This window comes from Loxodonta africana, chromosome 25, assembly GCF_030014295.1.
Source record: "Loxodonta africana isolate mLoxAfr1 chromosome 25, mLoxAfr1.hap2, whole genome shotgun sequence".
Lineage (NCBI taxonomy): Eukaryota > Metazoa > Chordata > Mammalia > Proboscidea > Elephantidae > Loxodonta > Loxodonta africana.
This window is the reverse complement of record NC_087366.1, coordinates 43,243,427-43,271,075: the sequence shown is the minus strand read 5'-3', so window position 1 is coordinate 43,271,075 and position 27,649 is coordinate 43,243,427. Positions and strand designations below refer to the sequence as shown.

Here is a 27,649-nt window from a genome sequence, read left to right as displayed (position 1 = left end):
TTCCTTGGTGGTATAAAGTCCCCCGTCTCTCTGCTCACTTCTCTCTTTTATATTTCAAAGAGATTGGCTTAAGACACTATCTAATCTTGTATATCTCATCAATATAACTGCCACTAATCCACCTCATTTCATCTTAGTGATAGGGTTTACAACACACAGGGAAATCACATAAAATGGTGGACAATCACACAATACTGGGACTCATGGCCCAGCTAAGTTGACAGATATTTTGGGGGGACACGATTCAATCCATGACAACAGGTTAACGCATTTATAATTTACCACTTCATACAGGAAGGTAAAGAAAAAACATCAACATGAAATTAAACATCTTTCTCAATATGGCCTTTTTTTTTTTTTTTTAAACTTTATTTCCCTTTCATCTCCTCTGTGTCCTGGCATCTCTGAATTGTCTCATCACGTATAGACTGTTTCATGCCTCCATGCTCTGGTATATAACTTTTCATTCTCCCTGGAGTGTGTTTCACCTGACTTGTTCACAAATGCCCCCCTTTTTACGACTTTCCCTCAATTGCTTGGTATTGCAGTGGTAACATTTACACATTGTGCAGTGTTATAGTTGTTCATACACCTCCATTCCTGCTGACATTTACAGTTCTGAGTCTTAGTCATCACTGAATCTTCAGCATCAGCACAGTGTCTGGCACAGAGTAGCTGCTCAAAAGGAGCTTGATGAGTGAATAAATCACTCTCTCAGGGGAGGTGGAGAAATAAATGAATACTATTGTTAAGGTATATTTGTTCCAAAATAGAGGTATAAATGAACACCATGGGAGCGCAGAAGCCTTCACCCCTTTGTCAAAAATCCTTGAATATGAACAGATAATATACTGACATCTGCTAATAGGTAGTTTAAGCCAGCGCTCTGCGTAATTTCACCATTGATTTGTCCAGTTCAGACCTGTGGAGCCCACCTTGACTTTATCTCTAGTAGCCGAGTCAGATACAGCTAAGAGAAGGCAAAACCAAAAGAGACCCTGGCTCCAGTGACTGTCTCTGACTCACTCCAGAGTTTCTTCTTGGCAGAATAAGTAATACAATATCCCCATCATTGGGGATGGCAGACTGTTTTTTGGAACTTTTATTTTTGTCCTGCTGCAATCACATGCCATTTTCTGTTCCGTGGTTTCTTTTACGAGCAAATACGTTCCCAATCACATTTCCTGGGCCCTGGGGCATTATTCCTCTCAGATATTTCAGCTTTTGGAGCATCAGTGATCTTGCTTCCCAGCAATTCCACATAGGTTGTAAGATATTTCCAGGAGAGAATGCGTTACGTTGGTTATATCTGTTGCTCCCTTGGGCCATGCTATACTTTTCCGTTTTTTCTTCTTCCAGGGATTGCTTCCATCACAACCCTAACTGTGCTGGCCTATGAACGTTATATTCGTGTGGTCCATGCCAGAGTGATCAATTTCTCCTGGGCCTGGAGGTCCATTACCTACATCTGGCTCTACTCACTGGCCTGGTCAGGAGCGCCTCTACTAGGCTGGAACAGGTACATCCTGGACACACACGGACTAGCCTGCACTGTGGACTGGAAATCCAACAACTCCAGTGATTCCTCCTTTGTGCTTTTCTTATTTCTCGGCTGCCTGGTGGTGCCCGTGGGCGTCATAGCGCATTGTTATGGCCATATTCTCTATTCCATTCGAATGGTGAGTTGAAGATTACAACTGCTCCTCCACCCAAAACCATGTCCAGGGTAGAAAATTTTAGGTGGAAAAGAATGCAAATTATTGCAGTTTGACTACAGGCATGGAGACAGTTGGATTGATTCTGGGATTTTTGTTTTTCAACCAAATGGTATGCATGAGGAAAGTGCAAACGTGGAAGTTGAGGGCAATGGGATCATTACTTGCAATGGCTAATTTCCACAGAAAAAGAGATGAGAGTTAGAGGGCTTTGACAGAGTGAGCAAGAGACTAGAGGATTTTTTCCACACAAAATTTGCTCACCATTTCTTCCCAGTCTATTTGTTCTCTCCTTTCTCGTTAGTAGTTTCTCCGCACTGGAGCAGCCGAGGAATCTTCCTTTTGGGAGAAATGTGCACTATGAGCCACTCTCTGAAAAGACCAGTGATGAATAATTTATTCCAATGGGAAATAACGTATTTCTTTAAAAAATCCTATCGTAAATAATGCTTTTAATAATCTTCACAAAATCGTGATGCTTGTATGATGGGAAAGTATATGTCGAAATCATTCCACTGGATACTTTATGTACCCTTTTATGTAACAAAAATACTCCCTTCATCCTACTTAAACTATTCTTTTTTGATCGATATTCTATTTCACGGTTGGTGAGATATAAATATACACTTGGGACCCCAAAGCAAAGCATTCAGAAAAAGGCCATTTCTCTTTTGATAACCATGAGGTACGTAGATTACAGGAGCTCCTAGAGAAAGAGAAGTAGGAGAAATTTGAAAGACCAGTTGAAGTGTTAGAGAGGAAGCATGGGGTTGTAGTTAAAACTATAGCCAGGTGCTCTTCCTGATGTCACTATGAGCTGGTGTTCCTTCTATTAGCACTTTGTCTCAGTTTTCTTAGTTATCCAGTAGGCTGACATAGATAATCTATAAACCAAAAAAAAAAAAAACTAAACCCAGTGCCATCAAGTCAAATCCTCTCCCAGTTTAACATTCCACAAATGTATGTTTCTTGCACTTTTGCTAAGCAAAACAAATTCATTTGATTTCTTAATCTTCATTTTTTAGCATCTGAGCTACATGCAAATTTAGAGAGTTTGCCTACAGTATGTGTTTAACCCTTCCTGAATTTTCAGAGCCTTGAAAGAGCTGATACATGAACAAAGATTCTGCTAGGTCTTGCTGGTTTCAATTCCTTCAACTTCTAGATCCTAAGATTTGCAAGGACCACTTGGGTGGAAACTGTACTTAAGAGAATCACATTCACTTCAGAGACAAATCTCATATCCTTTGTGTCCCTCTCTGAACAGTAACAGTGGGTCACTCAGATTGTGTAGGTCTGGCTCATAGACTCAACTTTGGACAAAACCACAGGAAATTGGTTTCACCCAGAAAAGAGAATCTCCATGTAAGTTGTGTAGTGAAGAGGGTGCAAAGGGAAAATGTATGTCCGGGACTTCTAATAATGGGAGCATCACAAACATGCCTGTTAGATAATTTTTTCATTCAACTTTGCACCGAGTTACTCTCTTTAGATTTGTTGAATGCTGAGTGCATGAACACACTCTAGTTTTACTATTTGTTTATTTTCATGCACAAACTTATTACATTGCCTCTGAGTACCATTTACTCTTTCTACATCACTCTCTAAACCTAAACAAGGAAGGAAAGGGATTGTAGACAGACAAAATTAATAAAAAAAAGCCATTATCCAGCATACTTAGAATTTATGAATTCTAACAAAGGGAATTCCGCATTTCACATAATTTTATTTTATTCAAACAACTGTCACATAAACCCACCATAGAGAATGACACAGATATTTAGTCTAGAAATAACTTTAGAGTCATATATGACAAGATTTGACCACAAACAGTCTTCATGTTGGGTGCTAGCAGAAAAGGTGTTTGAAGTAATGAACAGAGTGTAGGACACGCTCCATATCCCAGTCTCTAACTTCAGCCTTACCTATTTTTCTTCTCACTACTTCGTCCTACTCTGTCTGTTCTCTTCTTTCATACAAACCTCCTAGTCTCTTGCTCACTCTGTCCAAGCCCTTTAGATTTTGTCTCTTCCTTTACTGAGCTAGCCACATGCATCACTTCAAATCATGACCCGATTTCCCTCAATTTCCAGTTTCTTTATGCAACCCATTTGGTTAAAAATATCTCTGGATCAGTCCAACTATCTGTCTTCTCCATGCTTGTAGTCAAACTGCAAAGAGGAGCTGAAGAAAAATCACATCAGATTCCCAGTGTCCATACTCTGATGTCCTGACTGTGCTGTCTAGCAGTCTTTGGATCCCTAGATGACTCACTCTGTCTATACAATAGCTGTTCATGTCTTCAATTCTTATTTTAATCTCTTGCCCTCCTAGCCTTCCTCATTCTTATCAAACAAGCTTACTTCTTAATTATTGGACAAAATAAAGCCATCTTTAAGAAGTTCCTCAACTCCCTACTTCCTTTTATTCAAACCTGTATATTCACGCTTATTCTTTGACCCCCTCTTCTGTTACGGGGTCACTGGAGAGGTCTTCCAGGACCAAGGTGATCCTCTATTCTTGTTGTCTCCCCTACCCCATTCCCTGCCTCAGGGATCTCTTTCAAGTAATAATTTTCTCTTTTGCTTTTATTTTTAATCTCTACTGGCTCTTTCCCTTTAGCATATAACAACCACCACTGGTACAAGTTGCTGTCAAGTTGTGATGACCACACGAGTGTCAGAGCAGAACCGTGCTCCGTAGCGTTTTTAAAGACTCTTTTTTTTTTCACAAGTAGATTTCCAGGCCTTTCTTCCAAGGTACCTTTAGAGGACTCAAGCCTCCAACCTTTCAGTTAGCAGTTGAACACTTTAGCATTTGCGCCACCCAGGGACTTGATTTAGTACAAAAGTGAAAATTACTCTCAGCTCCCTATAGCCATCAGTTTATTCCTCTCTTTCTCATCACTGCTAACTCAAAGAACCATTTGTGTTTTTTGGTGCCACGTTCTCTTCCAATAAGCATTCATTTAACCAATATTTATTGAGCACCTAAAATGCACCAATTACTTGCTAAGCCCTAGAGAAACAATAGATAAGGTATAGCCTCTGCCCTAAATAAATTTGTAGTTTAGTAAAGTCACCTAGCATTTATTCCTCAGTCCATTGCAAACTGGCATCACCTTCCTTCAGCAGTTTTCACTGAAAACAACCCTCATTAACATAACTGATGATCTCCTAATTATTAGGTCCAATGGACACATTTTCCTTCCTTCCTTCCTTTTCTTTCCTCCTTCCTTCCTTCCTTTTCTTTCCTCCTTCCTTCCTCTCCTTTCTTTCCTTCCTTCCTCCCTCCCTCCCTGCATTCCTCCTTCCCATCCTTCCCTTCCTTCCTTCTTTCCTTCCTTACTTCCTTTGGCAGCATTTGATACTATTAACTGCTTCCACTTTCTTGTAACTTCTTCCATCGTTTCTAGGACCCCATTCTCACCTGTCTTTATTGTTGACTCTCTGGTCCTAATTTCTTAGTCTCCTTCAAAAACTTCTCTTCATTGTTCTCAGCATTCTATGCTTAGCTCTTATCTCGTGGTACATACTTGCCTTGGATGAACTCATATACTGCCAGGATTTCTCCTTTTAACAATAGCTTGGTGACTTTGGAATGACTTTGAAATCTCTATTTGCATTCCAGGTCTTTCTTCTGATCTCTACCAGGTTCTCTTAGTCAACTGCTTATTGAATACCTACGTATACTGGAATGGTTCTCAGACACATCAAACTCAACATTAAGTATAGGTGAATCATTCATTCACTGTTCCCTCATGCCCCATTCACTCCTCTTCCCAAATCTACTACTTCTCCATTTTCTTTCTCAGTGAATGGTCATCATTCCAACTACCTGAGTCAGAAATCAGGGCGTAATCTTTGACTATTCCTAATCTCCCTAGACCCAACCAGTTATCCAGTCTTACCTATTCCACCTCTTAAATATTTTTTTCCAACAAATCTTTTCCCTATCCCACTGCCACAGACTTAATTCAAGAGGACCTGGGTTGTTCTTCCTTTACTGCTGCTTTCCTCTAATCCCTTCTCTCCACACTGCCACCAGGGGAATTGCTCTCAAATATAAATTTTCTCATATCACTTCCAGCTTAAAATACTTCATGATTAAAAATGAATCCCTGATGCTGTGTAAAGTCTCCACCAAAACAATAAATTTAAAAATTAAAAAAATATATATATTTTAAATGAATTCCTGAGCATGGCTGTAAGTTCCTTTGTGCCTATCACCTGTCTGCCTGTGCAGCCTAATATCTTGACACTCTCCTCCTCTGGCCACTTCAAGCTCCAGCCAATGCAACATTTCTTATTCTTTTAAAGTTGGACACACATTCATTTGCCTCTTTGTCTTAGCATACTTCCCTTTCCTGAAATATTATTTCTCTCCTCTTCACTTGGCTAACTCCTACTCACCCCAGAAGGCTGAGATCAGGATGTTCTCATTTCACTCACCCTCTGAATTGATGGCCCATTCAGTGTGCTCCCATTTCCCTCCCTGGTCACCCGTTTCACGGCCCATATCACCTATCGAAGCAATCTGTTCGTGTGCCGCCTGTCTTTCTCAGCAAATAGTGAATTCCTCAAGAGCAAAGACTAAGTCTTATTTGTCTTTTCACCTAAAGCTAGAGCAGTACCGCATACAGTAGGTGCTCAGTGACTGTATTTTGAATGAGTTACAGGCAGAGGGCAAAGCAAGGGGAAGATGCAGGTGTGTAGTAAAAGTATGAAGATATTCGACTTTAGACACCACTCTTACCTCAACAGTCCCTGGGTGGTACAAACGGTTAACATGCTTGGCTGCTAACAACAACAACAAAAAAAACTGCAAGTTCAAGTTCACCAAGAGGTGTCTTGGAAGAAAGGCCCAGAGATCTACTTCCAAAAGATCAGCCATTGAAAAATGCTTTGTAGCATAGTTCTACTTTGACACACGTGAAGTCATCGTGAGTTGGAATCAATTCAATAGCAGCTGGTAGCTGGTATTACCTCAACACAGAATTCAGTGCAAGTCGTTTCCCTCAGTAGCCTTATCCAGCTAAGGATATTGAGGGAAATGTCTTGCTACTCACTTGAGAGTGAGAACTCAAAATAAATTCTTTGAAAATCTATAGATGTGTGGATCAATAAACACAACGAATCCTCCATTTATACAGGCATAAATTACCTCTAGAGGAAATTCTAGAGACTTTATCTTCAGTGGTTCACCTTTAGGACAGATTTGATTGTACCTGTGGTCTTGCTTCTATAGTCATTTTGAAGAAAAAAAAAAAAAACCTCCTCAGGTGATTGAATAAAGGGGGTGATACATGGATACATGAAATAGAGCTCTTTATCTGGAAAACACTGAATGAGCAGAATGGAGAAATAGAGAGTGATGAAACAAAAGTGTCAAAAGATAAACAAATTAAAAATAATTATGGATACTTCATATACACAAACCCAAATAACCTGAAACATTAGTTAGGGTCTTCTCCTTATACCAAAGAGGCACTAGGAAGTATAAACCAACATTTCTTCAATTAACTTCTTTAGCATGCATGCAATTCCAAGATAATAAATGAAAGCTCTGCTTGGATAAACGGTGTTGTTAAGGATGGGGACTGACTCGCCCAGAAAATGATACGGATAAAACTGTTGGGCCCTAAATAACAGGAGGTTGCAGGGCAGGTAACTCATCTTGGGTTCTATTACTGATTAATCAAAACTCAGAGAAGTCAAAAATCATGATTCCAAATATTCTATAGTATCATAAAAATATATGCATGTTTGTTTTGAATATAGTTTCTAATATAAATAAATCTTTAAGAAGAGAGAAAAAAAATCTTTAATCTTGGAAACAATCCCACAAAGTCATATGTATAGAACTGGGGCCCAGGTTCTGTTGACTCTAATAGGTTATTTGTTTTAATCTCTTTTAATATTTACCCTTAGAGAAGGTAACCGACTTGCCCAACATCACATTGGGAGTGAAAGTGGCAAGTCTGGGGTACGAACCCAGGCCTCCTGATTTCAAATCTAGAGCTTTTACTTAGTATGAATAAAACGATTTATTTTCCCTAGATCCTCATGACCTTCCTATAAACTTTAAAAAAATTAGAGAGAACAAAAACAACAATGAAAAAATACTGTTCTGAAAATAGAGTAAATAAAATAGTTTCTTTTAAAATAGGATTGCACACATACAGAAAATAATAGTGCCAGAATTTAACATCACCACCCAAATAAACATTCCCCAAAACAATCCTCTTGTTTTTTTGTGTTTCCTTCTATTCATTGTCAATATGAATACATTATCTTAATAAGAATATAGTTTCTCAAATATAATTTTAGATGATACCAACAATTTAGAAATATCAATTGAAATATATTTATAAATACTATAAGCACATGCTCTAATTATTCTTTGGAATTATTCTTCAATTTTTTTTTCTTAATTTTTATGGTAACCCTAGAAGCAGAAGGCACATTTGGGGTTCATTGAAATGCACCAAATTTCCCAGTTTAAAAATATCAATACTAGGTATCAATGGCATGTCAAATACCTTTTTGTATCAATGTATAAAGCATTTATATTTTGTAGCATAATTAGTAAAGCTTCTTATGATGTTCAGAAATCACCACTTTTGTGTAAAGAACTTGCTTTTGGTGACCAGGAATATTATTGCCTTCAACTTAATAACATGCTTATAGTAATAACAGGGAGTAACTTTTAAAACATCTTTTATCTGAGATAACCCAAAGAGCTTTATGGACCGTACTGGACACTAATCCTCAGTCTCTTGAATGGGGGCACGCTAGGAGTAGATTTCAGAGAAACAGGGCTACTCAGGTTTTACCAAGTGCTCTCCTTTGCCAGGAAACCCTAGTGGGGTAGTGGTTAAGTGCTACGGCTGCTAATCAAAGGGTCAGCGATTTTAATCCACCAGGCGCTCCTTGGAAACTCTATGGGGCAGTTCTACTCTATCCTATAGGGTTGCTATGAGTTGGAATCAACTTGACAGCACTGGGTTTGGGGTTTTTTTTTTTTTTTTGATTTCTCCTCTGCTGCTGGCTCGCTGGTGGAACTAATAACAAAGAAATTCCTCATCAAATCCCACTTAGTGGTCATTAGCAAAGAGTTGGAAAACGCAGTCATTTCCAGCAAGAATTCATTCAGGTATTAAGTTCCCATCAAGACCGGAGGTAGGCTGAACCTTGCAAGGCTCGTGACTATCACAGGGGTCTGCTGCCTAGTTTGAGAGCTGAGAATTGTGCTCTGGGTAATAGCATTTCTTTCAAGGATTAAGGAGAAATTGTTTTATCATGACTCTTTCAGGCTGTCTTTTCAGCTAGTTGAAGATCTAGGGAAAAGAATTCATTTTATTCTTACTAAGTAAATTAGCAAAACTTTAGAAGCCATTCTACAATCTAAGAGGCTGTGTAGTTCAACCCTAGTAAGTTAGAGATGAAGAGATTTGGGTCCAGAGGGGTAAAGGCAGAGCCCAGCTGCAGGTCCTGGATCAGCAGGCACCCCCACCCCAAGGTCCTGCTCAGTCCTCTTTCCGTTAAGGCAAGATCAAGAGTGGTGTCTGAATGTCTCTTAAAAGCAATAAAAGAAAATGATTCTTTTGTTTTTAGCCTCTTCTTTTTCTCTTATTTCTGCAGCTTCGTTGTGTTGAAGATCTCCAGACAATTCAAGTGATCAAAATTTTAAGACATGAAAAGAAACTGGCCAAAATGTGTCTTTTTATGATATTCACCTTCTTGATCTGTTGGATGCCTTATATCGTCATCTGTTTCTTGGTGGTTAATGGTTATGGACACCTGGTCACTCCAACAATATCAATTGTTTCGTATCTCTTTGCTAAATCAAGCACTGTATATAATCCAGTTATTTATACCTTCATGATCAGAAAGGTAAGCTGAATAATTAAGTGATTGTTTTCACTCATCGGGATCCCGGGAGTGGGGTTGGGAAATACTTCTATAGAGGTTATTTAGAGCCATTTCAATGATAGCAGCAAAAATCAAGAATTTTATAGGAAAGGAAAGACTTCAGGAAGAAATGTAGGATATTTCCAAAGAAAATAAAAATAATTTTAAGATCTACCAATTGGGATTCACATGACCAGAAGAACTCTATTAAAATTAATGTTTAATTCATTAACAAATATTTATGTGTCTAGTAATGATAATAACTCCATATTTAATATTTTTAAGTGCTTGCTATATTATACAGGTTACACCATTATCTTTACAAAGTTTCATGAAAGAGGTACTACTACTATTCCTTATTTTATTAATGGGTTTGAAATAGGTTCGAAGAAGTTAAATAACTTGCCTGATCTAGGAACTGCTGGAGCCAAAATTTAAGCCTGGTTTCCTTGTACATTAAGAGCCCACACTTACAATTCATCGTTTTGGGTTATAGGTACTGTTGGCAATTTCTTCAGTTAGTAATCATATGCCATGGCCAACGTCTAGCCAAAACCAATTTGGCTCAAGAAATTTCCTCCAGATCTATTGAGAATCTTATTATTTCTTTCTGAAGTACAAAGGTTTTGTCTTGATGGTTGTCAGTCATGGCTACGAGAGTCCTCAATACAGTTAATATGAAGCTAAGCCTCTAAGTTATAAAGTTTAAGGATCAGCGTATTTAAAAGTTATAAATAATGGTTAATTGCTCCACTGGAATTTTAGAAGGCAAATGGTAACAAATAATAACAAGCAATAATAACAACTCTGAGTTCAAATGCTCAAGAGTTTGGAAGAAGAGGGCACTTATGTATTAACCATAAAACATCCAGTGCTAAGTCTCCCTCTTTGTTCTTTCTTATAGATTAGGAGTAAAAAACATTTAGCGCCTGCGTACCATGCTTACCATAAGCCAGTGTGTACTGTGCTTATTGGTCAATCCTCCCCTGTCCACAGTCCGTCCCATGCATCTGGTGGAGGTGGGAGCTGTTCCATACAGTCATTTAGGAATCAAGGCTTTTTTCCCATTTTGTGATGCTACTATCTTCTAAGGTCCTTGACCTCTAAGGTCCTTGTAGAAGGGAAAGGGCAGGGAGGAGACCCGGAAAGGGGGCTGAGAAATATGGTTCAGTGTTGTCCCGAGAATGAAGAGGAGAATCGTGGGTACTGGTGAACATTAGCACTTTCTGCTGCAGTACTTTCCTCCCAACTAATTAGCAATCTTGATAAAAAAAAAAAAAGGAGGGGGGGAATCTTTATCTAATCAAAGGAACAGCATTAATGAGTACACCAGACCTTGAACTCTGCAGGGAGAACCCATTCTGTCTCTGCTCTTCACAGTTTCCCCGGATCCTAGGACAGTGGCTGTCACCTAGTAGGTGTTCACTGAATATTTGCGGAATGAATTCATGTTCCAGTCCCCCTAAAGAAACAGATCTAGCTGCCCTCATAGAAGAAGCATGTCACTTGAGTCTATGGAGATGATACGGTATTAAAATAGGCCTATGTGATCTAGCTATTATGAATTATTAATATGAACGGAAACCCTGGTGGAATAGTGGTTAAACGCTATGGCCCCTAACCAAGGGTCGGCAGTTCGAATCTGCCAGGCACTCCTTGGAAACGCTATGGGCCAGTTCTACTCTGTCCTATAGGGTCGCTATGAGTTAGAATCAACTCAATGGCACTGGGTTTTGTTTTTTTTTTTTTTTTTCATGTGATCTAGCTATTAAGAATTATTAATATGAACAAGACATAAAACCTCAGGGTTACTTAGGTAGATGGAAACACTGCCACCTAACCCTCAACCACATCTGCTAAGAGAACAGCTCAGTCACTAGACTAATTTCCTTGAACGTTAATCCAGGCTAAGGACCAAACTCTGCTTAATATTCAACTTGATTTTCTTTGCCCAGTTTCGAAGATCCCTTTTGCAGCTGCTATGTTTCCGCCTGCTGAGATGCCAGCGGCCTGCTAAAGACCTGCCAGTGGTTGGGAGTGAAATGCAGATCAGACCTATTGTGATGTCACAGAAAGATGGGGACAGGCCAAAGAAGAAAGTGACTTTTAACTCTTCTTCCATCATTTTTATCATTACCAGTGATGAGTCGTTATCCGTCAACAACATTGACAAAACCAATGGGTCCAAAGCTGATGTAATCCAGATTCGTCCTTTATAGGAATGAATAATGCTAACAACAACAAAAAAAAAAACAGGGGTCTTAAATCAGACACTACTTTTAGACTTCCATTATAATTATAAGGACTGTTCTGGAATCTCCATTCTATGTGATATCAACAGAACTTTTGTGGCCCAGCAGGAAAGCTGAATTACCCATATGCTCTCTGCCCAAGAAAGCAATTGAGCAGGACAAATATGTGTTTAATTCAATGGGTGCTTTATATAATGAAGAACAAAAACAAAAACACTTTAAGCACAACATGGCATCTGGCACCATCATCCAGCATGTTAGACATTTTTATTTCAAATATATTTTTAAATGACTGTATTTTCCAAGGCATATAATACATTTTTCTCAAAAACCTCAGCTGTAAAAATATCTTTGTTTTACACAAATGTGCAAAATACCTAGACAATCTTGGTTTTTCTGTAGTGTTGGGTCCTGTTCAGTGTCATAGCATATGCTTGACCCAATCAAATTTACCAAGGTGATATTTCTAGAAAAAGAAAATCAATCCTATAACTATCTGATACAAAGACTGTTGCTACATGCATAGGATGTTGGAGAGGCACTTCAGACCAACATGTTGCTGAGCAAGCCCTAGGAATTAAGAATCATCACAGCAAAGCAAATAGGATCACAAATTTCAAGATAATCATGGAATATAGTTAATTACACATTCACAGAGGATGTACATAGTGAAGATGGTGTTGATGGCAGGTAAGTATCTCCATCCATTTCCTTTCCAACAGTAGTGTGCTAAAATTAGCCTCTCCTTTTAATAATTTACCCCGATTTTGCCATGGACACAGAATCCCAAATTTATAATAGAGGTTCTAAGTAAAACAAACACACAAGCAAAAACGAATCTACCTTTGGAGAGTGATGAAGTAAGTGTAGAGCTATAGTCATAAAATGTTTTAATCTTTATTATTCATCAGTCAATCCACTGGATAATTAATGGCCAGTGTTATCACAGAGATCATTTTCCACAGGTCACTGTTTACACTTAACATAGATTGTTAGAACACAAGGATTTTTTTTTTTGACAATATACAAAAGAAATACAATCGTTTATTTACTTTTTGCCTAATTTTTATTTCTTAGGTAACTGTCTTACTAGTGTTGCATCTTCACAATTAATCAATTTTGCAGGATTTCTCAATGACTAGGTCAGCCTACCGAAGAAGGAAGAACCAAAGAAAAAGTTTTTCACTAAATGTGCTTGTAGTAATCAAATTTTTGCTGGGTTCTGCCTCAGCACGTAGTTACAGAATAAATTAGCAAATTGCTTCTGAGCATATGAAATGGAATAAAATATGACTTCACATTTCTAAGAAAGCTGTCTCTCATTTCCTTTCAACTCTGTTGAACATGTAGAGATTTACGGTAGGAATAGAATGCTTTCCTATCCTTCACTTTGTATGGTAGTAGCAGCCTTTTTCTTTTTTCAGAAGGTAATACTGGAATTTGAAGACTGGGAAATAGATTCGTTTTATAACTCTCTGGAATTTCCTCATAAGTTCCCATTTTCACTTCCAGTTTTTTCAAGTGAATTTGAGCACTGTGGTTAGATAAATTCCACCCGTTGGGTGAAAAGTGCAATTAGCGTGTTAGGCAAGATGTGTTGCTTAGTCTCAGATATTGAGTCAACCTTCTTGTGACTTTTACCACCTCCTCTAAAGAAAAAGTACTGATCAGTGTCTTCTGAGGCCTTTGGGGCCTTCCTTTTTTTCGAAGTGAAAGTCATATTTACTACGACCCCCCCCCCCCCGCCCAGTAGTACTACCTTGAAGCTGTGCGTTGTAGCTTACAAAAAGTGCTAATTTTTTTTTTCAAATAATTGCAGTCAACACAGAAGCTAAATTGAATTTAATTGCAATCTTTAATTAATTAATCTTTAATTTAAACTTCCATTAGGGAATTAAATATGATGATGGAAACACACTTTTAACCCTAAATTGCCGCCACAGGGAAATCAAGCATGTGCCACCTCAAAACTTTTATGTCATCTGCGGATAAAACTGGGATTTTGTTCTAGTGGCTCCATGGAGTTTGCGGTGAAACATGCCCTGTATTCTGGAAGTACGTGATCCAGTTCCACGGTCTTCTCAAATAGTCCAGAGGTCGAAGTAATATGTAACGTGTAAGTAGGTAGGTACTACCGATGGCTATCAGTGTTCCACAGAAAAAGAGTCCTTTGTTTATTACCTGTAAAGACAGCAAGAACTCTCATTTCAATTGTTGAGAGATTAAAATCTTGAAATAGACTTCATTCTTAAATTACTAAACCAAAAAAAAAAAAAAAAGCCTCTTGCCGTCCCGTCAGTTCCAACTCATAGTGACCCTATAGGACAGAGTAGAACTGCCCCCATAGAGTTTTCAAGGCAAGCCTGGAGGATTTGAACTGCTGACCTTTTTGGTTAACAGCCTTAGCTCTTAACCTCTATGCCACCAGGGTTTCCTGAAATTTCTAAGGATTATACAGTTGCCTCTTTGGTTTTAGCCTGGGACAGAAATTTCATTCCATGTCCTGCGGTGGCTGAAAAGGACGAACTTGGACTGTTCCTCCTCCCTTCCCGCTCAAGAAAAGCACAAGTCTGTGTTCTGTGTAAGGAAGGCTTAGCAGTCAGCTTTTGTGCACTGATTTAAAAAAAAACCTCAGACAAAGAGTTGTGAGCTCTGTCTCGGGAGAGTACTGTGCGGAAGCCACAAACAGCTTAGTCACTTCTCGGACACGGCATGGGTCAACTTAAGCAGAACTTGGTGGACTCAGTGACATCTGTGACGCGGAGACGCACGCAGCAGAAGACTTTGGACACCGAGTGTTCACCACCAGGAGCCTTCGTCAGCACAGCTCCAGCGAGGCTCGTTCTGGTCTCTGCTCAGTGCGCCCCACCATCCTGGCCCATTGCTATCACGGCACTTATTGTCCTGCCTTCTAATCGCCTGTGACCACCTGAGGACAGAGACTCTATTGCTTTCATCTCTGTAAGAATAAATTGACTCCTTCCAACTCATCCTCCACACTGCAAAGTAGTCTTTGTGAAATCCAAACCTGTGTCTGTTGCCGTCCTTCACGCTTTCCCTATTTCTCACAAGGTGACATTCAGGACCTGTGAGGCCCTGCTTACCTCGCTCTCCATTCTCACCCTGAGGCGCTGCGTTGCAGCTCCACGGAAGCACACGCAGTGCCCACGCTGGCCACGGTGCTGGCGTTCCTTCAGCCCCTGCCTGTGCTGGCCCCCACCCGTTCTCCCTCAGGGGCCCTTTATCCCCTTCCACGGCAATAGACCGTCCCCCCGCTAGTCCCAGAGCTATGTACGTCGGGTAGGAACTGGGTCTTGTTCATTACCAAGCCTAGCTGATTGTCTGTGCACTAAATAAAACTATTAGTTGAATAAATGGATTTGTAAAATTTCCAAAGTGTAAAATCAGGTGCCTGAATGCCCTAGAGTGACATCTTTGGGTCAGCTGCCCAAAATGAGCGTGGCATAGCTTTACACTGAAATTTGATTGTGTTCTCTAAGTGATTCATTCTGTCCAATTCCACAAATTAAACCCATGAGAATGTTGCATCAAGCCAAAGCCCGGAATGGTTCACATTTCCAAGATAAAGTAAAATGTTTAGAATATTAGCATTGGTTTATTGTCTCATTTTTCCTCCCACCTCCCTGCATCTTTGTAACTTTGTTCATCGGGCACCCCGCCCTCTGCGTACCACAGGCATTTTTTATTTGGAAGGCAAACATCTAGTGTGTGTCGTATCATTTCTGTATTTGCCTAAAATCGACATAACCGTAGTTCTGATGATGCTCCAACACCCCAGATTAGAAGAGGAAAAGCAATCCGTTCCAACCTTTTTTTGCCAATGCCACCTCACCACTGCTTCATGGTATCTTATTCTGGAAAAAGTGACCTGTAGGGAAGTTTAAAAAGTATTTTTGTGTATTTTTTAATGGCTAAATGGAGGATTAAAGTGAAGAAAAGTCTTAAAGCCAGGCCTTACCATTGTATAGAGAGGGATAAAGGTAGATGGCAAAATAGCGTGAAGACATCGCTCTATGTTCTTTTGGAAGATGAACCACCTTGAATTGACGTGTGCTCGCATCTGCAACAAGGCCAGAGTCTTAAAGAAGACCTCAAACAAAGTACCTTTTTCCTTTTACTGCAGCTTGTTATTCTTCATTTCTATTCATCACCATCCTGGGCACAAGCTAGTCAAATAAATTCTTATTTCCATAACCGTCATTCCCAGTTCCTTTGTCAATACTGTAGAACATTGCCTTGAAAATGTACAACCACACAAAACTTGTTGGGAAGGTTATTTTGCTGAGTGATCAGTACGGGAACTCTCTTCCAGCAAAGGGTTTATTCAACCAGATCTTCAGGTAATATATGAGCCCGAAGATTTGAGAAACTTCTGTTGCTTCCTGGTTGGATGGGGGTATTATTTAAGGCAGCAAGACAACTGCTTAAAGCTATGTCTGTCTTCACTTACTTCATGTTCAGGACAAACATTGCGTTGTAGCTGTCCTGTTTTTAAAGACACAGGCCAGATACATCAATAAAAGTTCAGTGTCTTATAGTCGAACTTCCTTCACCACATAGGATACAATTCTGCTCCAGGTGAAGTCCACCATATTTCTTTCTGTCTTCAGGAGAGATGGAAGGCAGCTAGTCACTGTCTTCCTTTAATTTACCTGGCGAATTTTTCACGTGATTACTTTGAAACTACTACCACAACCATGTATTTAAAAAAAAAAAAAGAGCGAAAACAAACCCAGTGCCATCAAGTTGATTCCGACTCATAGTGACCCTATAGGACAGAGTAGAACTGCCCTATAGAGTTTCCAAGGAGCACCTGGTGGATTCAAACTGCCGACCCTTTGGTTAGCAGCTGTAGCACTTAACCACTACGCCACCAGGGTTTCCAACCATGTATTGTGACCCTTTTACGTGCCTGATCCAAAACGTACTTAATATATTTTTCTTCAAAGTATTCATCTTTCTGACTATGAATTTCTTTGGTGTTCTATATCTTTTTTCAGTACCTAAGTTTCCAACAGGTATTTAATGTTGCTCTAACTATGTACCTTATAATGTTAAGAGTGGAAAGGTCATTTAACATGTTTTAGATTTCTCAGATGTATTAACACATTTCAGAGTTATATTTTCTTTAAATAGCGTATTACTAACTCTACTGAATGTCTAAGCTTTGAGCCTCTGAATTATCAGAAATTGAAACGAAAGACGTTTTGTCCTCTTGGTTCTCTTCTAGATGTCCCTGAAATGTAGGTAGAGATACATGTGTAGGTTACTGTCACTGACTACATATTTGCAATCCGCCCAAGTCTGAGGAGTGCTGTGTGTGTGTGTGGGGGTGTGTGTGTGTGCACGCTCGGCTGTACCTATTCTTATGCAGCATGCATGAAACGGGGCTGGAGCAAAGAAAAACTAAAGGAAAGAACGTTTGTTACTGGAGCCAAATCTTCTCACAGCCAAATCTTCTCACTCACCTCTATGTAATTGTACATGGACAGGTCTGAAATCGCATGGTCATCTGGAATCCTAAATCTTGAGAATTCAGGAAGACATATACCTAGAAACCAAGTTAAATAATGCATCTTCTTTTCCAAAGTAGCCTATAAAAATGCACTGGGCTTTACTCAAGTCAAATTAAATGATCTACTCTCTTCCAACGTTCTCTCTAAATTTTGACATCTATGCGTACCGGTGCTGCATGGTCAACAATCTACGAATACTGAGCAACACACATAGAACATTTCCTGTTGTGATCAAATAATACAACAAAACCAATAAGCTATGTGTTTGTCGATTGGTAACATCATTATATTCCTTATTTCACAGATGGAAAGCAGCTCCTATAAATGTTTGCAAATGACCCTGAGTCACTCAGAATTTGCTACCCTGTTTTTGTGTATCCTGGTATCCCATGCACACTTGTTTCGTTGCACCTAAGACACCTTATTAGCTTACCCATCAGCTCCCCTATTATTCTGTGAACTCTCTGAAGTAGGCATTATTATTCCCACTTGATAGATTAAAAAAAAGAAACCCAAACCTGAGACATTAGAAAGATGAAGTGATTTGCTCAAGATCACAGAGCTAATAAACTAGCAAGTCAAGACTGGAAACTGGGTATAGGTTTAAAGTCAGTGCTCCAGCCTATCCCTTACCCCAAACAAGTTGAAATTTAGAGGTAGTCTTTGAAGCACGTGATGCTGGGAGTCAAGGACAGTTTACCCAGTTCTCAGGTTGTTTACAATTTCTTTTACAGGTACACATATGTATATATTTTATATACTACGTACGTTGCATTATGTATATACTTATATATACATAAAATATGTAAATACTATGTACATATTTAATATTAATATTATATATTATAATATTAGGAAACCCTAGTGGCATAGCGGTTAAGTGCTACGGCTGTTAACCGAAAGGTTGGTAGTTTGAATCCACAGCTCCTTGGAAACTCTATGGTGCAGTTCTACTCTGTCCTATAGGGTTGCAATGAGTCAGAATTGACTCGATGGCAATGGGTTTGGTTGTTTTTTTTTAAAATAATATTAAGAGCCCTAGTGGTACAGTGGTTAAGAGCTTGACTGGTAACCAGAAGGTCAGCAGTTCGAATCCACCAGCTGCTCCTTGGAAACCCTATGGGGCAGTTCTACTCTGTACTATACAGTCGCTTTGAGTTGGAATCAACTCAACAGCAATGGCTTTGGTTTATTATTATTGCATTCTGTGTACATTTAACTTCAGAATTAAATACAAAAACTTGTAACTTCAATATCTGTAAAACTAATATATTGGCTGAATCAATTTTAATCAAAAGGTAAATGGAAGTATCAGATATAAGTTTTGATACATTAAAGAGCAAGAAAGTGCTGGAGCTTGTAAGAGTGTTTCCGAGGACATGCTGCAGGCGGTGCAGGCAAGGGGGTGCTACTGAGGCTGAAAGGGAGAGAACGGTGCCAGTGTGCTGCTCCGATCTTTTCTCTTTGTGTGGATCATTGCATAGACCTCTGTGTACCAATCTTAAAAGAAGCTATGTTTCCCTCTCTGAGTGCTTGTTGTCTGATATAGGCTACAGTGGCATAGGCTATAAATCATGAAATCTCTAGACCTGAACAGGGAATATGTATCATAGATTTGGGACTGCTGGGGATCAGAAATAGGTCCACAATTAATTATCAGGGCTAGTTCACCTCCAACTGAAAAGTTTTACTTACTAAGGTCATTACTGAATTTATCCATTAACTCGTCAAATACCAAGCAGTCTTCAAAGCCCTGAAATAAGAAAAAATGGGACAAAATAAACGGGACTTAACAAAAACTTCTTAATTTTGAACAGACCCTCTATTAGTGAGTATAACTCATAGGATATTTATTCTAAACACAACAGTTTAGTTGTCACACGTGGTATTGAATTTTGGTTGTAAAAGACCACCAATTCCGTGATTGATGGTTTTTGTCAGGCTCATATATATACTGATTACAACAATTTGAAACTTGACCAAAATTTTAAATTATTGTTGCAATTTTGATGGCTTTTATTACTTTTTCAAAAGGCAAGAATAATTATGTTGCTCTACCATGAGTTTTAGAATTACATTAAATTACTCAGGTTTTCAGGATTCACATTTAAAGTCATTTAATGATAAAATAGAACTCCCACATAAACTTAGTTATTATAACCCAAGAGCAAAGTGAATTTCTACTCTTGAGAAGTCCACAAAAATTAGTAAGCACCTCTGTTACATACATCAGGGAAAGAGAAAATCAAAAGCTGCGCTTCTTACTTTTCAAAAATTCAAACTATACTTTTAGAGACAATGTAAAAGTATATTGTTGTTGTCGTTGTGTTACAGAGTAGAACTGCTCCATAGGGTTTTCTTGGCTGTAATCTTAATGGAAGCAGGTCACCAGGCCTGTCTTCCATGGTACTGCTGGGTGGGTTCACACCACCGACCTTTAGGTTAGCAGTTGAGTGCAAAACATTTGTGCCACCTAGGGACCTATGAAAAGTATGTAAAAAGTAAATAAAATAAAATAATATTTCATATCAATTATAACACCTGAAGCAAATAATGATTTTACTCGTTAAATAAATTACGTAGACTATTAACACTGTAGGAATTTAGAGAAAAGTGATAGATATAGGGCTGAGATAATTGTCTTAACGTCTTTATTTAAATTAAGTCACTTACTCAGAATGCCTATGAGATGGGTCTTGTCAAAATCCCAGTTAGACAGATAGGGAAGCAAAGATAACTGTGCAAGAATATATTGTAGTAAATCCCAATAAATCCAGAGTTTGAACCCGGGCAGTTTAAAAAGTCAGGATAAGCCTGAATGCTTAGCCATTATACTCTAATTAATGTGCTAAGTTTTTATAAAACAGAAAATGTTAACCACTCTTGTGGAAAATAGAATTAATTAGATTCGCAAGCTGTTTATACTTGGAATATATGCTAGTCACTAAAACAACAATATGTGACTAACATTTATAAAGCTATTCCTCCCCCTCACCACACACACACACACACACACACACACACAGCAGACACTTATTTTAGGGTTTCCTAAAACTAATGTTCCATATTTGAACACCATTTCTTTTCCGATTTTTTTTATATTGAGAATAGAAAAACTCTCACGAAGGTAGTAATAATTAACATCGAATATATCTCATAGTTTTATTTTGTCCTGTTAATTGTGTTTCTTTCCTTTTGAAAGAAAAAGTGACCAAAAAAAACTCAGATACTTGGAAATTCTTTTTCCTTTGAGGCTGACATTACATAAGCATACTCTCTAGAAAAATATTTATTTGAAAAAAATTAAGTCTTGAATGGTTGATAGTCCATCTCCAGATTTCAAGCACGCATTTCTGTGGAACAGAACGCTGTATTATGCTTCCTGCTTTTTTCCACATTGAATTACTGGATCAAGTAATCCAAGTCTGTGATCAGTCTAGCATACAGCTGGTCTGATTGTTGAATTGATTGTCTTCCCAAAGATTATGTCAGGATAACTTCAGACATATTTTATCTAAGACATTTTAGTTGCAAGTGACCCAAAAAAGATTTCAAGGTAAAGAACTCACTGCGTTCATTCCTTGCCCAAAAAAGGGCACTATGGCATGAGCTGCGTCTCCCATCAGCACACAGCGTGATTTTAAGTGAAAAGGAGAACATTTTACGGATATCATGGGCTGAGCCGGCAACAGGAAGAAATCTTGTATCAGGGCTTGCCTTTAAAGGAAAACGAGCAGAAGGTAAAGATGTTAAAATGGGGGGTGAATGCTTGATTCTTACAGGTTTATTGATTACCGCAGGATTATGTGTGTGTATATATATAATATACATAAAATATACATACATATATATATATGAAGCAGTTACTGACGAAGATCAAGGATAACAGCTTTCAGTATGGATTACACTTCAACATAAAGAAAACAAAAATCTTCACAACTGGGCCAATAAACAACATCATGATAAACAGAGAAAAGATTGAAGTTGTCAGGATTTCATTTTACTTGGATTCACAATCAATGCCCATGGAAGCAACAGTCAAGAAGTCATAGGACGTATTGCTTTTGGAAAATCTGTTGCAAAAGATCTCTTTAAAGTGTTAAAAAGCAGGATGCCACTTTAAGGACTGAGGTATGCCTGACCCAAGCCATGGTGCTTTCAATTGCCTCATATGCATGTGAAAGCTGGACAGTGAATAAGGAAGAGGAAAGAATTGACACCTTTGAACTGTGGTGTTGGCTAAGAATACTGAATATACCAAGGACTGCCAAAAGAATGAACAAATCTCTCTTGGAAGAACTACAGCCAGAATGGCCCTTAGAGGTAAGGATGGCAAGACTTTGTCTTACATACTTTGGACATGTTATCAGGAGGGACCAGTCCCTGGAAAAGGACATCATGCTTGGTAAAGCAGTGGAGGGTCAGCAAAAAAGAGGAAGACCCTCAAAGAGATGTATTGACACAGTGGCTGCAACAATGGACTCAAGCATAACAAGGATTGTGAGGATGGTGCAGGACTGGACAGCGTTTTGGCCTATTGTACATAGGATCGCTATTAGTCAGAACCAACTCGATAGCACCTAACAACAACAGAAGGAAGCACTACCAGGCCTGTGGCGCGCTGCGCCCTGAGAGGCCTGACAATCCTGCACAGGATACGTAAAATCCTAGCCGTATGGTTGGTTCGTCTTTCCCAGGGAAGCTGGCCACGACTTCGGGGTTTTTTGGAATTCCTGTTCACAGCACAACATTCCTTTAGACTTCTGACTCCAATATCCAGGCCTTTGCATGACTGGTCACATTTAACTAAAACAAATAAGTTGCATAACCTTCCTTTGAATTTTGATTAACTCACACCCGTGGAGCCAAAGGCACAGCTGCACATCTTGCCACTTACTCTCCAATTAGAGGGATGGAGTCCGGAAAGTACTTCTGGAAGAAACCCAGGACGTCACTACCGGTTAGAAGTTTTTCAAACTCTTCAAATGGCATGAACAAAGTACACGTGAAAGATTTGTTCTGCGAGGAGAAACGGAACAGTGAGAGAGGGAATGGTGGGTGGGGTAATGCAGGCACTCAAGATTGATGCCTAGATAGCACTGTTTCTTGTTGTGACCAAAAGCACCTGGAAGGACTGTCCAGACAGATGGGAAAGGCATCCCCACTTTCTTCCCCCATACCCAAAGCAAGAGCCTACCAAGTACCAAAGGACATTCCCTGGCTTCCTGTAAGACTAAACTGTAGACTCCAGCCAGGAATCCCTGGGTAGTGCTAAGAGTTAATGCCTTTGGCTGCTAAGGAAAGGTTGGAGGTTTGAATCCACCCAGAGGCACCTCATAAGAAAGGCCTAGCAATCCATCTCTGAAAAATCAGCCACTGAAAAACCTGTGCAGTAGTTCTATTCTGACACACACGACATTGCCACGAGTCAGAATTGACTCCATGGTGACTGATACTGGTAGACTTCAGCCATTTTCCCCAAGTAGATACTATATTTCTTAGATAACTAATAAGTAGGTTGATTCAATTTCTCCTCTTTTCTTTTTGCTCTTAAGGTATGCCCAGGGGGGCCCTGGTAGTGCAGCGGTTAAGAACTGTGGTTGCTAACGAAAAGGTTGGTAGCTGGAATCCACCGCTGCTCCTTGCAAATCCTATGGGGCAGTTCTACTCTGTCCTACAGGGTCGCTATGAGTCGGAATCAACTTGACAGCAATGGGTTTCCTTTTTTTGGTTTAGGCCCCAGGGACAGATAGCAGGAGGAAAAAAAAAAAAAAAGACCAACTAGAGAAATAAATAGCTATATGATATAGTAACAAAGTCTGTAGGGTCTAATGAAAGAAAAGCCAGACTCCTTTTTTATAATGTATATTCCAGTGTCCCACAGACCCTAAATACTAAACAGACTTCCTAATATATAACTGAAATGGCTTTATTTGGGGGCCATGTCCATCCACACCGTCTTCAGTGGAGAAGACAGAGTCAGGCACCACCACACATAAGCTTCCTTTATTATTTTGTGTACGTTAAATCTCTTTTCCAAAGTAAATCACTGGGATCCCTTCTGTTTTTTTTTTTTTTTTTCCCTCAGTGATCCCACATTTTTAGCCAATTAAACAATGAAGGGGTTAGTTAGTATATACCCATACTAAGCACAAAATAAAGGAAAACATTAATTATAGACGCAAGATTAATACTACCGTGTTAGGAAGCGCAATCATCATAAAGGTGTTTCTAGGCCAAATATGCAGGTAATTAGGTTCCATGGCATGCTGCAGAGGAAAAAAAAAACTGTATATTTATATCTATTTTTATTAGCATATTAATGTAGCACATCTATAAAACTGACCCTGCTTACTTTATAATTGCTTCCACGGCACTTTAAATCAGTATCGTATGCACACCTATTGCTATATAAAGTCAAAGTTGTCTGAGAAAATACTTTGTGTTCTACAATTATAAACTCAACCTCAAGTGAGTTTTTGATATCAGATATAATTCAAGATTTGAGAACATGCTATAAGGTGATTCTCTCTCTCTTCCTCTCATGTTTTTATGTACATCTCTATATATCCCTGGGTGGTGCAAATGGCTAAAGAGCTTGGCTACTAACCAAAAGGGTGGCAGTTTGAGTTTACCCATAGGCACCTTGGAAGAAAGGCCTGGAAGCCTACTTCTGAAAAATCAGCCACTGACAACCCTATGGAACGCAGCTGTATTCTGACACACATGTGGTCTCCATGAGTCGAAGTCAACTCCATGGCAACTGTTCATACATATATAAATGGGTTAGGTTTTTATATATACCAAAAACTCAAACTCATTACCATCGAGTCGGTTCCGGCTCATAGTGACCCTATAGGACAGAGTAGAACTGTCCCATAGGATTTCCAAGGAGTGGCTGGTGGATTTGAACTGCCAACCTTTTGGTTAGCAGCTGAGCTTTTATATGTATATGTGTATATATACACATGTATATGTACAGACATATAGATATCCACACACACACATATCCATGCAGGGGAAAAAAAGAAAGAAAGACCAACCGGAGAAATAAATAGCTATATGGTATATTAACATATATGTATGTACGTGTGTATACAGGTATGTGTGCATATGTACGTAATTTTATTTTATATTTTGCTTTACTTAGAAACTTATCAGAACTTGACAAGAAGGTCTTAAGCTTAAATTTCATGAGCCAAGCAAACGTTTCACAAACAAGCTTCTTATCATTTGTTTCCTACAACATAAATAGTGGACTTCTTTCGATGCAGTAATAGCCTGAGTAAGCATTGATTGTTTGACAGATCAACCAAACCAAAGCAAACCCACTGCCCTGGAGTGATTATTTGTTCACTAAATAAAAGCTGGGAGGTGAGGACTTAGTGGGGCTGGAGGGACTAAAACGAAAGATTTACATAGATTAGATAAGACGGGAAGGGCAGTGGGCTGGGGGTGGGGGGGACTTGCTGAGCAAAGTGGAGGAGGCATGAACTTAAAGTCTTAGTGACGTTGTGAGGAGAACAGCCTGGAGAAGGCAAATATCCTTGCTTTTCCCCCTTACTATCTTCTGACTGCTTCCACAACCTTGTTAAACTCTAAAAGGAAGAAGAAATGACACCTGAAATCAATTTGGCTTATCGTCTGCTGCAGCAGTAAATGTTGAAGCTGCTGATCAAAAACCATTTGGAAGTTATTAGATACCTCCACTCTTTCTCATTTGTATAGATGGCGGTTTATATGTCATTTTGACACAGGAGATAGGATGCAAGAACACTTGGATGTTTACACATATTTCATGACCTAGGAGAACAGACCTTTAAATTTTCAGCTTCTGTATTGCCAGGTGATGCTCTCAATAGATACCCTTGTCTAATAAATAGCATTGCAAGGCTAGGCTTGGCATCGTCTCTACTAGTCCCCCCACTACAAGTCCCTCTAAACATAAAATCTCAGCAAAAATAGTTTGCTTCCTGTGCAAAAGCAGCTTTAAGATGAGTCCTGCACCCAATCCCCAACAACACCCATCCCATCCTCCCCTCAGATATTCACCTTAATCCTGGCACTCATTCAATCTCTTTCCCTCATTCCAACCATCAGAAGTAGAGTAAAAATATCTGTTGTATGTATTACGTTAAAAGAAAGGGAGAGAGGGAGGGAGGGAGGGAGGAAAGAAGGAAGGAAGGAAGGACGGAAGGAAGGAAGGAAGGAAGGAAGGAAGGAAGGAAGGAAGGAAGGAAGGAAGGAAGGAAGGAAGGAAGGAAAGAAGGAAGGAAGAAAAGAAAGAAATAGGGAAAAAATTTTTCAAAAGAGAAAGTTTCACAGATTGTTTTGGGGCCATGTCAAAATGCTCCCCTGTCTGGATCACACTGCTATGTCAAGACAGTGTTTCTTTAAACATTAAAAAAAAAAAAATTCTATTCTTTGTGAATACCTAGGAAATAAATAGACATCTAAAATCCTCTTTAGCAGGCATGATTCCACAGAAGTCTGGGATGATTTTTCCACAGAACCCTGTTGATATTACTTGCAACAATGGTGCATCCATGCACAACGGAACAAAAAGCCTGGTGCTCATGAGGTGTGTTGCCCAGGAATCAAACCTGGGTCTCTCGTATGAAATGTGAGCATTCTATAGCTGAAACACCACTACCCCCTTCAACAGAACCCTACTATGCTGTAATCCAGAATTATCAGATCCTGGGCTGTGAGAACTTGAAAACAGTAAAATAAACATTGAAAAATTAGTAAATATGTTTTGATTGGGAAGAAGGAAAAGAAAAAAATGAAATGTGAAAACATGGATTTGACTGGTTCATATATTTGTTAGTATATAACATTAATATCCTACATTGACTAGCTATTTTATAGATATCTGAATTTCATATAAAAAACCCACTGCCGTCAAGTTGGTTCCAACTCAACAGCCCTATAGGACAGAGTAGAACTGCCTGATAGAGTTTCCAAGGAGCACCTGTCAGATTCAAACTGCTATGGTTAGCAGCCGTAGCACTTAACCACTACTCCACCAGGGTTTCCTGAATTTCATATACTACAGACTGAATCAGTACCTTAAAAATGGATGGTTTATATGCAAATTGATTATTTAACTAATATTGTTTACTTATCCTTAATGTTAAGCCAAGATCTTTATTACTTCTGTTGGTATTTTACTTTTTCTTCATAAGTTCCTACGTCTATTTGCTTATGGAAAATGTAAGGATATGCATGACACGTATTTGCCTTAGGTCACATATGGTTAAACAGTGGGAACCAGGAAATGAGAAAAACATTTGTTGACAGTTTGTTGACTTTCGCAACAAATTGCTATTCACTTGTTAGTAGATTTAATAATGATTTGATTTAATCATGATTATAAGAACTTTGGTTGGCAGTATGGTGGAGAATTGATTTCCAACCTGTTTTTTCCTCCCAGGACAAATGCCATTCTTATGTAAGACATATCCCCTGGGAGTTTCCAGAAGGGTAGTTGTAGCTCCTCTGCTTTCTTTCCCATTCAAGAAAACATATCCAAAGTTAAGGGAGTAAGTAACTACATCCAATTTATCATTAATTGCAAAACATTTGTGGCAAACCTCAAAACTGATCAAGACATGCTTCTGAGAAGCACTGCACGAAAATGTGCTTCTATATTGGTATGGGGAGGAGGACAGCCTCCAGTAAGGAAATGAGAAGGAAATGACTTACATCTCCATTCCTAGGTGGTATAGTCAACTCCATGTAACCATGAGGAATGTACTGTTGACTGTAATCAAAGCGAGGTTTCTTCATGAGGTGGCTTCTGACAGTTGAGTAGGCTCCATCACATCCTACAATGAGGTCACAAGTGATGTCTGTAGGAACACTGTTGGATCTGAAAAATAAAATGAGCCATCAAGAAAAATGTCTAATGGTGAAACTGAGAATGCTCCTCAACTTGGACATGGAAAGTAGCGGTTCAATGGGTAACCCAGAAGACTCACCCTTACATGTTTGATTTAGAGCTGTAAATTGACGGTCTATAAAATTAAGATTACAATATTTGTCCCAATCATGGGTTTGCATATGAGAATGAGAATAATACACAACCATGTTGATTAATAAAGATGTGCAAGTCCATGGGAGTGTTACTAAGAGTTGAGCTCTCTGCTTGAAGGAAGACAATATTGAAAAGAGGTCAAGGCATTCCAATGAAGGGAGTGTGTGAGCAATCTCATTACTCCTATTTCCTA

The 27,649-nt window shown here is 39.0% G+C and overlaps 2 protein-coding genes across 3 annotated transcripts in view; one reads left to right on the top strand and one right to left on the bottom strand.

The window, feature by feature from the left end:
* Positions 1–11,910, top strand: part of OPN3 (opsin 3) — a 40,524-nt gene extending 28,614 nt beyond the window's left edge. The window contains exons 2-4 of one of the 2 annotated variants that reach the window (XM_003410915.4): positions 1,360–1,679; positions 9,359–9,610; positions 11,584–11,910. In XM_003410915.4, coding sequence (XP_003410963.2) covers positions 1,360–1,679; positions 9,359–9,610; positions 11,584–11,847 — 836 coding nt within the window. In that variant the 3' untranslated portion in view covers positions 11,848–11,910. Of the gene's footprint in view, positions 1–1,359; positions 1,680–9,358; positions 9,611–11,583 lie in introns of those variants that run through there. The other variant, XM_064276722.1, reaches the window with a different exon arrangement.
* Positions 11,360–27,649, bottom strand: part of KMO (kynurenine 3-monooxygenase) — a 57,574-nt gene continuing 41,284 nt past the window's right edge. Inside the window, 10 exon segments of the mRNA XM_010591045.3 lie at positions 11,360–13,921; positions 13,924–14,061; positions 15,710–15,769; positions 15,860–15,961; positions 17,370–17,452; positions 19,113–19,170; positions 20,987–21,134; positions 22,315–22,436; positions 23,615–23,686; positions 27,126–27,291. Coding sequence (XP_010589347.2) covers positions 13,859–13,921; positions 13,924–14,061; positions 15,710–15,769; positions 15,860–15,961; positions 17,370–17,452; positions 19,113–19,170; positions 20,987–21,134; positions 22,315–22,436; positions 23,615–23,686; positions 27,126–27,291 — 1,012 coding nt within the window. The 3' untranslated portion in view covers positions 11,360–13,858.